Below are 14880 nucleotides of genomic sequence, written 5' to 3' on the forward strand. Positions count from 1 at the left end.
AAATTATTAGTTTTTATTTATAAATTGGTACTTAAAAATTATTTTTCCATGTGAAACAGTCATTCTTGTTTTTGCCTAAAAAATGGTTCTATCGTTCGTGAAAATTCCGTTTCAAATGCTTCGTCCGAAAATCGACTTACGGATGCTCTAAAAAACAGTTATTTGATGTTCAAAATATTGTTTGTAAAATATTTGAAAAATGAAAGTATTTTCAATGTGAAATTAAGAGTACCTGGCAGCCATTTGAATAGCATTTTTGTCTTCTGGGTGCATATTTATAATATGCGCTATTATCGTTGCGTATTCTTCAGCTTCTTCAGCTAAAAATCCATTTTGTGATCCAGGCTGTGTCTCTATTATATCAGCTCTGTAATTATTAGCTAATGTATTACAGAAGTTTTATTTGTGTTTAATTGATAACGCGATTATAATAAGACTTTACTTTGGACCACCGGAAGAATGAGCCACTACAATTAATCCTGCTGCCATACATTCAACAACACTGATACCAAAATGCTCGTTCCACATTGTATGTAGTCCTATTGTTGCTCTTTGAAGTTCTGAGATAAGCTCCGAGTATGGTATGTTTAATTTGAATTCCACATTTTCATCTAATGCAAAGTGTTTCGATAAATCCTGCATATCTTTTACGCGTACTTCGTCATCTGCATTTCGACAAGAGCCAACAAGAATTAGTCGAATCTGAAAAGATTATCTAATATAAATCTTTTTATTTAGTATATTAAAATAAACTTTGATCAAACATACTTTCTCCCACGTTTCTTCTTTAACAATCGATCTAAGTTCATACATTATTCTCAACATTAACGGGTGATTTTTTTCTGGCCTAAATTGTGCAACCGATACTATACGAATTTTATCACATTTCTCATCATCGCTGAGAAGTGGTAGTTCCGTTAAGTGCTTCACATCGCACGGCGGATAAATCCTATGAGTTTTTAACGGACACTTCCAAATTGCGTTAATGTGTTCTTCGGTCCACGAGGAATTAACCATTATAATTTCTGCGCAACTGCCAACCCAACCATAGAGCTGAAAAGATTGTTATTAATCATAGCGTTGAACGATAATTATTTGTTAACTTTACTATACTTACAAATGCAAACAATTTATAGTAAACAATTTTGGCTGCCGACAAAAATGGGTTCCTAGCTATAACTCTTCTATTATTATGAGATACAACTCTTCTATAAATGTGTCTGAGCATATCTGTTGAAATTGTGGGATAGTGAGTGTATGTTGCTACTCGACACCCACCGATATATCTAAATAATGGATATGTAAAGGCATAACCCATAGTATCAATGTAAATATCTAAAATAACATTTTATAAATACATTTTAAAGATGTATGTTAAATTTAATATGTAAAATATATATAAAAATGACACGAGTTTATACCTGGCACAAGACTGTTTAAAGCTTCTATACCCAACCAAATGGATCCTAAGCTTTGACCCAAAAGTGTAAAATAAGGGTACATAGAAGCTTCCACCCATTTACGTCTATGCAGGTACACAAATTCAATTTTGTGCTGGGTTTTAAAATTAAATACTTTCTCTGTTTTGCTAAGAATCTGTTCTGGGTCGGCATCTAGATCTCCGGTATAAACTACTATGTGTACATTGGAATATCTACAAATAACCATTTGTACTCTTAAAAGTGATAATATATTCTCAATTACTGTTTATTTAAAATCTTCATACCTGGCTTGTATGGCACTAATCACAGCCCAAAGTACTCTTTCGCCGCCACCACCTGAATTACAATAAGGATGAAAGATGCCTACAACTATTTTCTTTCTCGATCTTTTTGCTCGTTTTTTAGAATATAGTTTTCTCGATATTATTAATAAAATAGGCAAAACGACTAATATACATAATGCTTCAAAAATGAGTACTACTGCCAACATGTTTAAAAATGAAATTGTATGCACTCTGAAAGAGTAAATGGTTGTTAAATGTATATACATTTTCTACATTAAATTTAATAACATATACGATTTTTAATTGATAAATATAAATCTTACATGAGTGGATTAAAATTCATGTTTCTGTCCTCGGGATGATTCAAAGTTGAAAAAGCTGTCTTTCACATTCGCGTGCTCCTTTTCAAACGTATACTGTAAAATTGTTGTAATTTATAGAAAATTATATTGACGATACAAATAGCACATACTAAACGTTTATTAGGATACAAGTAGCATATAAGTCTTTAATTTATTTACATCGTTTTTGTCACTATTACATCAGCAAAGGTAACAGCTGTGAATTTTTCTGATAAATTGTGTTCATAGCTGGTCCGTTAAAATTTGGTTTATGTTTACTTGGTTTACTGGTGGGAGAGCGTAGTAAAAAAGTCACCGATTACTAAGCCGCTCAGTGAGCGGCAGTGGGTTTTAGTAAAGTATTATATAGATAACTATGAACTATTTTCATTACAAACTTGGACGTTTTGCCACCGATGCGCCACTGACGCAAAACTGAGGGTTCTGATCCAAGCTTCCTAAAATTAGTTTGCCCTCGACCGTTAGATGGCAAATACGATTTGTTGGTCCATGAAACGGTATATACTATGTACCAGCCTACCACAGTCCACCAGTAATCAGTGATTCAGTTCAGTGTCACATACAGTCACATACTTCACATGCTCACATCACGGATACGTACAGAAATCCATTGTCTTTCTATTGCTTTCGTTGACGTACACGTATTTCGTTGCTTTTCTAGTTCAGCTATTTTTGTTCGATCGCAAAACCTTTATTAAGTTGCGTGAAATTGACCAAATAGTAAGCGTAAGATAACGTTATTGTTGTGTTCATTCGTTTGACAATACCCGGCGAAGTTCTCGAAATAAGACAAGAAGAATCTTTAACCCAAGTTTTGCTTTGAAAAATCACCTCCTTCGATCACGATCTTTGTACATGTATTTGTTGTGTGATTAATTTGGAACAAAGTGAACCTCGATACTTGTTACCGTGATCAGTGAACGCGAAAGTCCTGCGAGTAATGTATCCTCTTTCAGTGTTGCATAGTGTGCACGAAACAGTGAATAGATCGAAACATAAATTAAATTTTTCACTTTGATGTAAACATTTGGCTCGATCCGTAAAATCTACAGGTATGTATTTCCACCCTTGCGTTTTCTCTCTGTCGTAATAATTACACGCATTTTATAGTAACGAGCAATAGCTTTGATTAATAATAAAATTGTTAAACAATTCCCGAATTTTCTTTGTTACTTTTACTTTTCATACAACCCAATGTAGCTTCTAAATATTTATAAAAAACAAGGTAGTTAAATATTCTTGCGTTAACAACACATATCTGTTTAATATGGATTATTCTTTTGCAGGGAAAAAATGGACACAATTAATGCCAAGAAACACGTAGAAGATGGATCTCAACCAGATAAAGTGATTGCAAGTATGTTGATATCTTTCAAACAGGTTTGATTAAAATCTTATCGAAAGTCATTGTCAGGTATTTATTTTATTATTTATTTTTCAGGACACACAGATCGAGCAGGAATAGCAAGAGTAGATGCTACTTATTCAAAAAATGAGTAAGCAATTTGCATATACTATCTTTATCCACATCAAGATCTATATTTTTTTTTTATAAATCAAAGTTTTTAATTTTGTAACTGATTTTAAACAACGTCTCTAATAACAGGTTACTTATTATTATCGCCTAGTTTTTTTTTCTTTTCTTCCGTCAGTTATCCGCAACGGAGGTCGAACAATTTTCCTTCGAAATCGTTGTCTTTAATTGTCGTTATTAACTTATCGACAATTTGAACGCGCTCGAATTCAGTAGAACGCAATCAGTAAGCTTGAAAGTGGAAGAACTCAACAAGCACTTTTCTATTGTTGTAAAATTTATCCGAGCGATTTAACGCGTACCGTGTATGATACTTAAAGATCTACTCGATTTAGCGAATAGTATAAAACTCGATCGAATTACAAAGGTTGATTATCCCGTCGTTGTTTTGAAAATTGTACGGTGATGTTTGAAAGGAAGACAAAGGAGAATAAAGAAACGTTATCAGCCGATCAAATTACAAGAAACACGTTAACTCGGGGCTGAATTATTTTCTAATCAAACGAAGACTGGATCGATTTTCGAAATTTGATCTTCGTCGCTTACTCTCTCGAGTCAAGGGAATCGTACAGAGAACACGCTATATTCGCGTTTACTTCCAGTGGAACCGCGTCTTTGCCGTGCCGTATTCAAGAAATCGTGCGTTTTAACGTGGCGTTTTTTAATCATAACTATAACTTCTCCGGTGCGTTTTTCGGTTCGCGATGCAGAAACTTTTGTCTACGTGGAAATATAAGTTACTGAGTTCTTCTCAGGATGTTTGGTAAGTTGGAAAAAGATATACGTTAAAAAACCTCGAGTAACGTAATTCATAGATAAATAATTAATATAAAAGATTTAAGGGTGATATCATTCGATCGTTCCAGTTAGGAATTTTGAATTTAGCGTAGGCGTGGATAGAGTTCCGAGCCGCATACGCTTGGAAATCGCACGGCAGAAAAATCTGGTCGCGATATAATCGGAACAGGCCTTTCTCTCTCGTCTACGTGGTACTCGACCAAATCGTGCTCTCGTTCTCGGTTGTATCTCTTCCCACCGGACCGCGCATTTCCGTGTAAGCCTGAATGTGTTTGGTTCGAGAGGAAAGAAATCATCGTTGATTCGCGATTCGGAGTAGTTGTTCGCAGCGACGCCGACGATTCTCTGTACGTCGCGTCGCATCGATTGCATGTGCGACAGTGACACTCGAATCGCTCTTCAGGTTCAACAGGCTGTATTACGTGGACGCGATATCGCGAAACCATTATCTTTCGTCAAAAGCAAAAAGTCGGAATTACAGAAATATAAAGGATAAGAGAAGAAAACGAAATAAACGTACCGAAAGTTCCGAGGAAGGTAGATACGTTTAATATTTCGTGCAGGTGTACAGATTTGCACGTGACCACTGTGCTTCGTCTGAATTTTCTGTATCGAGTTCTTGGATGGAATCATCGAATCGCTACCGTTCAACGACTGTCGATCAACGTCAATAAAATTCAATTAATCAACGCAGGCCCGCTTTTAACTACGTGCCATTTAATCACGGAAAGTGTCGTAGGTAGAAAGCGTAACATGTTCGTTTCCTTTCTAAATCTTCTTTCTTTCTCGGTTACCTATACGCGAGAGCGTTCGAACTAAGCATCCGCGTCGCGTATCTACCTGCGTCGTCGTCGAGATAACAGAAATATGCAAATAGGATTTTCTTGCTCGATATCTCGTTTGTCAGCGATTTAAAAAGAACAGATTTGCGAAAGGTATAGGTAGATTGCTTGCAAGTTGAAAAAGAGAAACCGTGGTTGATCCTAGATACACAGAGAGAGCGATAGCGTTCGAACAGGCTTGTTTTGAAGCTTTCGAGCGAGTAGTCGAGTCTGCGGAGCGTTAAGCTGGTCGAAGCTGACCCGCTAGAGTGTCGTGAGCAAAAAGATGCGAGCGAGCGCAGAGAGCGTATAGTTCGATAAACGAATAGAAGAGTTATCAGTCGGTCGGTGGTGTATCAAATCGAGTAGACCAGGCAATTGCGCGTTTGGTGTTAGCCACTCTCGCACGGCCGCAGGAATAATCGCTTTGCCACTCGGAGGAACCTTGACGCGAACAAGACGAAGGATTCGACGAGCCTCGAAGCTTGCGTCGTCCCGTCGCGATCCTGATGATCTCCTCGATCAACGAAACAACAATTTTTTTCTGATAAAACCTGATCCTACTTGATCACGGCAAGCTCATAGAAGATGCATTGTATAATATACACATACATCTCTCATAGAAATATTTAACCGGAGTCTTTCTCGATAATACGTGACTGTCGCCTATTTTTATCGACGGGTCGTGACACTCGTCGATATCTAGGCGATCATCGAGGATTCGTAACCGTTATAACAGCCTTGAAACTTTTCCATCGATGCCGTGATCGAATTTTTGGTGCAATCGTGACCGAGCCACGTCGAAAAGGTTTCTCGTTCTCGCAGGACGTTCTTTTTGTTACTCGCAAGAGGAATGGACGAAGATAAGCAGCCTCTAATTGGAAAATCTGACGAGACGGTGAACGTTCTCTGGTAAGCTTCGAGCATCTTTCATATCGAATTACCGTTCATCGTACGCTATTGTAGTTATTTTATCGTCAACGATATCTTTTCAACCCCCGTTCCACACGGAACGAGTACTTCACTCGTCGACTATGTAATCTCGACGCTGACGGTTCAAACGATTGCGCGTCGCTTATCTCTCTCTCTCGGGAGACGACGGTGATCGACGATCTCCTCTTGTACTTTGTTATCGGCATTGTTTTTTTTCATAATTAGCATTCGAAGAATTTTAAACTCCGGAGCAAAACATTCGTCGTCTCTAGTGGTCTTGTTTTTTCTCTACGAGATATCAGCTTGTTTTCAGGTGTTTTCAGGAAAAATTGCACCGTTTCAGCGTTCAGCTGGTCGAGTAACCGACGTAGGCATTCTAGAAACGAACGCGCTTCCACGATTACGCTTCGGTGTTTATCGATGGTGTGGTTTTCAAGCTTAACGTTCGCCGATAACGAACAACTGTTTCTCTTTCTTTACGTAAAATTATCGATAAGCGATTGGCACTCGCTCGCGATTAACATATCTGCAGCGAACGACTCTTGCGGATAATGTGTGCGGTTCTCGGTTGCGAATTTAAAAGGAAAACTGGAGCGAAATGTTTCGCGATAATCGCGCGCGCGCAAAAAAAAAAAAAAAAAAATAAAAACGAATAATGTTTTGAATAACGCAATTAAGTAGAAGATGCGAATTGTTTAGGGACGACGACGATGACGACGACTACGAAGGCACGACGACGCACATGGTTCGAGTTCCTCGGTCGCAGGAAATTAAAGATTTCTCGAATGCCATCTCCGAGGTGAAAATTAATATCGAAGGAATGAGATGTCAGAGCTGCGTGAAAAACATCGAAGGAACCGTAGGCAGTCGATCAGGGGTTGTAAGCATCGAGGTAGTATTGGAGGAGAAAATTGCTTACATCGAGTACGAAGTGAACCAAGTTACGCCCAACGAATTGGTCGAAGCTATAGAGGACATGGGGTTCGTAGCTTCTTTGCACGGGGACGAGAGTAGCTGTGCCAATAATAAACAAAACAGTCCTCCGTTAGAATCCACCCTTAGCACTTGTAGTATACACGTCGATGGAATGACTTGTATGTCTTGCGTGAATACCATTACAGGTGAGAATGAATAAAATCATCGTTAAATCAATAGAATGAAAAACTAAAGTATATTCGATAACAAAAAAAAAAATTGCGTGTTTCAGGACTTTTATCGGAGAAGTCGGAAATAAGCGAAGCGAACGTCAGCTTAGAGGACAAGGAAGCCAAAGTTTCGTACAGCAGCAAAGATATAACGGCTGAACAAATAGCCCGGTGCATCGAAGAAATGGGTTTCGATGCATTCGTCAAGGAAGTAAATGGCAAAGTTCTCGCGACAACGACGGACTCGGCGTCGAAAAGTAACGTAACGAACGGACAAGTTCAATTGCGATTGAACGGTGTCGGCGGTGGCGGTGGCGACGACGCGAAAGCTCAGAATCAAGTAGCAAAATGTTTTCTGCATATAACGGTGAGTATATACATAGTATCCGCGGCCGGAAGCCTCGCGTAGCGTCAACTGTGCGCGTGAAAAAATGCGTAACTTTGATTTTTGAAAATTATGTTACGTAATCGATCCACGTTCTCATTTTGACTCTGTACGTTGATCGAAGGGGATGACTTGCGCTTCCTGTGTTACTGCTATAGAGAAGCACTGTAAAAAGTTGTACGGCGTGAATAGTATATTGGTAGCGCTGATGGCTGCCAAAGCAGAAGTCACGTTCGATCCAGAGAAAATAAGAGCGGCTGACATTGCCTCTAGTATATCCGAATTGGGCTTCCCTACCACATTGATCGAGGAACCTGGAACCGGTGAAGGAGAGATTGAATTAAAAGTGAGTTGTCCGTCGTGCTTTAGCGACGTGGTTTCTAACTCTGACTGCTTAGATTACAGGTATGACGTGCGCATCTTGTGTAAATAAAATAGAATCGACCGTAAAGAAACTGCCGGGTGTCCATTTAGCTGCGGTTGCACTAGCAACTCAGCGTGGTAAATTTAAATACGACGTGGAAAAAATTGGCATCAGAGACATCGTAGAAAGTATCAACAAGCTAGGTTTTACAGCGACCTTGTTTAGTAACAGGGATAAAGAAAACCGGGATTATTTGGATCAGAGGTAAGAATAATATTTGAGACGGGATAAAATTATACCAATTACGAAATGAAACTATGCTTTGTTTTGCAGAGAAGAAATAAACAAATGGCGAGCAGCGTTTTTAGTGTCTCTAATCTTTGGCATACCGTGCATGTTAGCCATGACATACTTTATGGTTGTCATGTCCATCGGTGAAAAGTCGCACGAGGACATGTGTTGTGTGATACCTGGTCTTTCTTGGGAGAACTTAATTCTTTTTATCTTTTCCACGCCCGTACAGGTAACTGTGGATAAAATAAATACTCTCCTATGAAAGTAATTGAAAATCAATTATTAATTTGGACGATATTTACAGTTTTTTGGTGGTTGGCATTTTTACGTTCAAGCTTACAAAGCTTTAAAACACGGTACAACCAATATGGATGTTTTAATTTCTATGACCACTACGATATCTTACTTGTATTCGGTAGCCGTGCTTACAGCGGCCATGGTAATGCAAGAGCGCGTTAGTCCTCAGACATTTTTCGACACGCCTCCGATGTTGCTTGTGTTCATCAGTTTGGGGAGGTGGTTGGAGCACGTTGCAAAGGTTGGAATGTTTCGTTGAGAATCGCATTTATAACGTTCCTGGTGGTGGTGTCGCGATAACGAATGAAATAATACGGAACGATTATTGTTTTCAGGGAAAAACGTCGGAAGCGTTGTCAAAGCTGTTGTCGTTAAAGGCAACGGATGCAGTTTTAGTCACCTTAGGTCCAAACAATGAAATATTATCCGAACGTTTAATCAGTATAGACCTGGTACAACGGGGAGATGTATTGAAGGTAGTGCAAGGTACCAAGGTTCCCGTCGACGGCAGAGTTCTCTCGGGACATTCGACTTGCGATGAGAGCCTAATAACTGGAGAAAGTATGCCGGTACCAAAGAAAAAAGGATCGATCGTGATCGGTGGTTCGATAAATCAAAATGGCCCGCTACTGATTACCGCGACGCATACGGGAGAGCACACGACATTGGCACAAATTGTTCGATTAGTAGAAGAAGCGCAAACGAATAAAGCGCCTATTCAACATTTAGCTGATAAAATAGCGGGTTACTTCATTCCCCTTGTTATAGCAGTTTCTATAGTGACTTTGTTCGTTTGGATACTAGTGGGATATTTAAATATAAATCAATTGCCGATTTCGCACAACGATCAGATTAATAGAAATGGCATGAATAGGGAAGAGATCATATTCCAGTACGCTTTTCGAAGCGCTCTCTCCGTATTAGCAATAGCCTGTCCATGTGCGTTGGGATTGGCTACGCCAACCGCTGTCATGGTTGGTACCGGAATAGGCGCACTAAACGGTATTTTGATAAAAGGTGCCGAACCTCTAGAAAATGCGCATAAAGTTAAATGCGTTGTATTCGACAAGACGGGGACGATAACCCACGGTGTGCCAGTGGTGACAAAAATAGGTCTATTCGTAGATGAAAAAGTCTGCTCGTTAGCAAAATTTTTAGTTATTGTTTGTACAGCCGAAACGAATAGCGAGCATCCAATTGCATCCGGTGAGTTTTAAAAAATGCATGCGTTAGTCCATTAACGATGTGTTGTGCACAGTTTTTAGTAATTTATCGTTTATTTTTTTCTTCTTTTTTTTTCAAGCAATTGTTCGCTTCGTGAAGGAAACGATCAACTCCGAAGCAACCGGGAAATGTTCTAACTTTCAGGCGGTCGCTGGTTGTGGTCTCAAGTGCAAAGTTTCGCACATCTCGACTACTTTGGCAGATGCTTCGAAATCTGAAAAGATTATCAACTATGTGAATCAGGAAAAAAAATTGCCTTCCGGAACGTATACTTTGAACAACGTGCCGATTGACGTTGTGCCGATCGGGAGCGCCAGTCAAGAAAGGCAGAATATAAATCTAGAATTATTACTGAGTCCCGATTCTCACGGTGACCAAACTAATACCGACGATGTATACGAAATATGCATCGGTAATAGGGAATGGATGCGAAGAAACGCTGTAACCACATCGCAAGAGGTAGAGGCGAGAATGGCTAGCGAGGAAGATTTAGGTCATACCGCGGTCTTGGTAGCAATAAATAATGTGTTAGTGGCTATGATCAGTGTGGCTGATACAGTCAAGCCGGAAGCCCACCTAGCAATTTATACTTTAAAGAAGATGGGTTTAGAAGTGATTCTTTTGACAGGAGATAATAGAAAGACTGCAGCCTCTATTGCTAGACAGGTAAGCAACTGTTCTAACGTTCTTTGTTGAAAATTAACAAAATAAATACCTTAAATATTATACGGAGATGTTATCGATTTGTGAATTATTGGAATAGGTTGGTATTACCAGAGTGTTCGCGGAAGTATTACCTTCGCACAAAGTGGCCAAAATTCAACGCTTACAAGACCAGGGTTTAAGAGTTGCAATGGTAGGAGATGGTGTCAATGACAGTCCTGCTCTTGCACAGTCGGATGTTGGTATCGCGATCTCTTCTGGTACAGATGTTGCCGTGGAAGCTGCCGATGTAGTTCTCATGCGGGTAAGTTACGAAAAATACCTATGCGCTTCACTCTTTTACAGCAACAATTTGTTTTAGAACGACCTTTTGGATGTGATCGCGTGTCTGGATCTATCTAGAAAAACAGTTCGTCGAATAAGACTGAATTTTTTATTCGCCAGTGTTTATAATCTGCTGGGTATTCCTATCGCCGCTGGAATATTCAGTTCTTTTGGATTCTTTTTACAACCTTGGATGTCATCGGCAGCGATGGCTCTAAGTTCGGTGTCTGTAGTTGGAAGCTCTTTACTATTAAAATTGTAAGAATCAGTGGGAGAAGGGGTGGGTCTGGTTTACCAGTTAATGCAGTTAAGAAAAAAGTTACGAGATATTCTGGCATCTTTACAGATACCGTAAACCAACAAAAGCTACTCTAGAAACTCCGGAGTATATAACAGCTATGCACGCTCATTCCACGGCAAGAATGATCGATTTAGACACGATATCCCTTCATCGTGGTCTGGACGATTCTGTAATGCCGATTATGCACAGATCTGCATCAACGTTGTCCAGGTATGCTCAAACGAGTACTATGCTTTCAAAATATGTACGGAATTGTAATAACCCCACTGCTTGATGAAGTCACAATAATATTATTCTAATATGGAAAAGCGTTGTTATCTCCTTAATTGTAACATACTAATATTCAGGTGTTAGCTTTATTTGATCTTTCGCGCCTATTCTTTATCATTTATGTTACGATACTGTATAATACTAACAAGAATATTAAAAATTATTAGGTCAACTAACCGAAAATTGTGCATAATACTACTAACTCAGTTGAATAAAATAGACTGTCAATTTAAAACTGATTTTACAAAAAAATATATTTGTGCATATAAAAGTTATAAATATTTCATATCTGATTTTTGCTTCCTTGTAATATAATGTAAAAATGAACAAAAATATTTTTAATCTTAATTGTATTAAATGTAAAATGGATAATGTAATGTCAAAGAAGAAATATTGATTAATGTCAATTATCATCGTATATTTATTTAAATTATTGTACAGAGAAATTTTATAAATAAATACTTGTACTTTTTCAATAGACAAATTATCTGCTAGACATGTGACCCGATCCTGGAGATTTGTTCATCCTTTGGTTTTTGGTTTGTATATATCTTTTTGCACGCTTTTGCAACCTTTATTTTCTCTAATACACATTTATGTTGATTTGCAACTTTTCGAAGATTCGTAGTAATCCAGAAATGTTTCAAGAATCATCGCAATAGTCTTCTTCTCTACACCAGTTCGACAAAATGTCTGCTTCAATTTGCTTCCAATAAATATTATCGATGTATGTAGTTGACTGTGACTAATTTGCCTATCGAATTCATGTTAAATACGATATTTAGCAATATATGCTAATATCCTGTACTGCTTCTCTTATTTATCTGGTATAAAAGTGTTTGAATTGTTAGATAATGGAATGATTGCTTGTTAACAGTACAGTATGTAGATTTATTACGTTTAATGTAAGAAAACGTGATATAATTGCATAATATTATAGATTAAAAATAAATTCGCTTAACAAGGTAATATATGTATCAATCTATATAGCGATGTTTCAGTATTTCTATAAATAGTTTAACAATTTCTTCGTATTAAAAAATTTAATTACAGGATATTCAGGAGATCTAAAGACGATGTAGAGGGTCGACTTCTCGGTGACGATGTAGACGAAATTGATTTAGTAACGGATTTCTCTGGCTATCGCAAAAACGTAAAGGACCATACAAACATAACTCCTTTATGACTTGTAAGATAATCTTTATTAAAATATTTCGCTCACTTATACATATTCTCCGCCAATGGTATTTGCTGATAATAATGGTATTTCTTATTAATAGATACCTTTCACTAATTTCAAAATTGCATACAAATATGTTTTACTTTCATCGTATAATTTTCGTAATATTACGAGGAAAAAGATCGAAGAAATCATTACAAAAAATAGTTACGGTGCTTTTATTGAATATTCTTAATTTGTAATATTTATCTTTTACATAAATTACATTATTAAACTACTTTTGTATATTTCACTATATGTTTTATACTTATGGCATTTTAAAGTTTATAGGGACCATGCTTTGATTCAAGTACATATAAAAGACTTATTTATATCTCTACAAGATATTTTTGAAATTTACCTAAAGAAAATATATGTACTTGTGCGTGCGTGTGTATGTATATATATATATCCTTTGTGCCACGTTTTTAACGTAAAAATGTACGATAATGTATAGTAAATATTTTATATAATATATATGACAACTTTATTGTAAGCAATTAGGTATTACATCCTTATGAAAACTTAAGAAGATAAATATTTGTTACAAAAGTATTAAATTTAGCATAGACTTCATTTACTGATGTTATACAGTACTTTACATATATTAATCAATGATAGTATGAGGTAATAGATATGTATTTGAGTTTAGAAAATTATCTGATATATAGCATGAGTTTGAAGCGTAAGTATTAAAATTTTGTTGAATATTAATGCTACTGTTGCCTGCACTATACATCAAATTTTCATTATCTGTCAAAGGATACACATTTTTATGAATGTGTGAATCAAAAATACTTTGGTCTTCTAAATTATTTTTTGTACCATAGTACAATGACATGTTATTTGTTCCAGAAACACAATCCAAGTGTTCATTCTCCCATGATTGAAAGTTGTTACATTTATTTATTGAGACTGTACTATTGTTATTCCATTCGTTTAAGTAACAATTATTATAAATATTCGAATTCAATAAATATTGATCTGTCTTTTCATATTGTGCATTAAAAATCAAATCTTTGTTTAAATATTTTAAACTCTGATGTTCTTCCATGTCAGAGATTTTATTATCATTTAAATTTGATTCAGGCTGAATTTTGTAATATCCATCAGTTAGTATATTTTCACTATTATGACATGTGTGCAAATGTGTGACATTGCAATTTGTTGACATATAATTAAGATTATTGTGCATGCTTAAATTGTTCTCTGTATATGGTGTTTTACCATAAAGATAACTGTTTGCATCAATTACATTATTTGCATTATTCAACAGACTAGTAACTGGTGGTAAATTTGTATTAGTTCTATAATGTCCATCCAATTTATATTTCATGAATAACAGTTTTAATTCTTCTTGTGTAAGCGTTGGACATGTACTAGTTTGTTTTAAAATTTGGTTCAAATGTTCAATTTGATGCTTACATGTATCTTCTTTATTTTTTAAAAGCTTGTTTGAATCAGGTAATTTTTTAGGACTTTTCTGACGTTTTGTTGTATTTTTTTGCTTTATTGTTTGTTTAAAACTTGCCTTTTTATGATGCAGTGATACATTGTATCCTTGTTTTTTTTCCATATTCTGAAAATACATGATTTACATTATAATTTGTCATTGTAATCGGTACATTTATTAATGAAATTTTATTATATGTTATTAATATATCTTACTAAGCTTCTTCTTCTCGTCGTTACATTAGCGTCTTTGTCTATGTTAAGTTGTGCTACTAACTTTGATTCTTTCTTTTTATTCATATTTATATTTAGATTTTAAATAAGCACGTAGTGAAAGTATTTAGAAATAATGAATTCTTTATTTTAGACTAACTACCAAAATATCGCAATTTACGAAGAAATTTTACATCGAACAATAAACGAATAAAATACGGAACGTAATACTATGCTTGTGTTAAACGAAAACCTTCCTCTCGAGAAACAACTTACTTTCTGTCATTTCGAATTTTAAGACCACACGAGGTGCACGACTATTCAATAGATAACCATCAGGCTCATATATGTAGGTATCTATGGTTTAAAGAGACCGCTGCGATCCCTTTATTCATTTATAGTGATAAATTATTTGATAAAAATAATTTCTCATGATGTATCGAAAATTATTATTGTTTTTTTTAGATTATTATAAATTCATCGAAATTATGATGTTTTATGCCACGCAGTTAGCTGAATTATACGTTTTCCGTGGAATTAGATCGGCGGATATAA

The 14880-nt window shown here is 36.4% G+C and overlaps 3 protein-coding genes across 8 annotated transcripts; 1 reads left to right on the forward strand and 2 right to left on the reverse strand.

Annotated features, from left to right (window-relative positions):
- Window positions 1-7: 7 nt before the first annotated feature.
- LOC128872326 (GDP-Man:Man(3)GlcNAc(2)-PP-Dol alpha-1,2-mannosyltransferase) lies at window positions 8-2403 on the reverse strand. Of its 2 annotated transcripts, XM_054114919.1 has the most exons (9): window positions 2248-2403; window positions 2050-2142; window positions 1727-1957; window positions 1422-1654; window positions 1118-1335; window positions 769-1053; window positions 443-702; window positions 233-367; window positions 8-147 (listed from the first exon to the last, which is right to left on the reverse strand). In XM_054114919.1, the coding sequence occupies exons 2-9, from the start codon at window positions 2067-2069 to the stop codon at window positions 60-62; spliced, it is 1470 nt and encodes a 489-aa protein (XP_053970894.1). In that variant the 5' UTR covers window positions 2070-2142; window positions 2248-2403; the 3' UTR covers window positions 8-59. The 2 variants fall into 2 exon arrangements, with proteins under 2 accessions (XP_053970894.1, XP_053970895.1); XM_054114920.1 differs by having other exon boundaries at window positions 2050-2372.
- Window positions 2404-2621: 218 nt separating this feature from the next.
- On the forward strand, window positions 2622-13655 carry LOC128872322 (copper-transporting ATPase 1). Of its 5 annotated transcripts, none has more exons than XM_054114910.1 (16): window positions 2622-3140; window positions 3375-3445; window positions 3530-3584; window positions 6874-7295; window positions 7382-7686; window positions 7829-8050; window positions 8103-8332; window positions 8402-8591; window positions 8667-8900; window positions 8995-9865; window positions 9963-10549; window positions 10647-10850; window positions 10908-11128; window positions 11217-11381; window positions 11921-11980; window positions 12495-12668. In XM_054114910.1, exons 2-15 carry the CDS (start codon window positions 3382-3384, stop codon window positions 11934-11936), a joined length of 3786 nt encoding a protein of 1261 aa, XP_053970885.1. In that variant the 5' UTR covers window positions 2622-3140; window positions 3375-3381; the 3' UTR covers window positions 11937-11980; window positions 12495-12668. The 5 variants fall into 5 exon arrangements, with proteins under 5 accessions (XP_053970885.1, XP_053970882.1, XP_053970883.1 ...); XM_054114907.1 differs by lacking the exon at window positions 11921-11980 and adding an exon at window positions 13516-13655 and having other exon boundaries at window positions 2623-3140; window positions 12495-12630; XM_054114908.1 differs by lacking the exon at window positions 11921-11980 and having other exon boundaries at window positions 2623-3140; window positions 3530-4385; window positions 12495-13135.
- Window positions 13309-14473, reverse strand: LOC128884832 (putative histone-lysine N-methyltransferase 1). Its single transcript, XM_054138482.1, has 3 exons — window positions 14329-14473; window positions 13459-14239; window positions 13309-13391 (listed from the first exon to the last, which is right to left on the reverse strand). Exons 1-3 carry the CDS (start codon window positions 14410-14412, stop codon window positions 13309-13311), a joined length of 948 nt encoding a protein of 315 aa, XP_053994457.1. The 5' UTR covers window positions 14413-14473.
- Window positions 14474-14880: the final 407 nt, after the last annotated feature.

Source organism: Hylaeus volcanicus, chromosome 2 (assembly GCF_026283585.1).
Source record: "Hylaeus volcanicus isolate JK05 chromosome 2, UHH_iyHylVolc1.0_haploid, whole genome shotgun sequence".
NCBI classification, from domain to species: domain Eukaryota; kingdom Metazoa; phylum Arthropoda; class Insecta; order Hymenoptera; family Colletidae; genus Hylaeus; species Hylaeus volcanicus.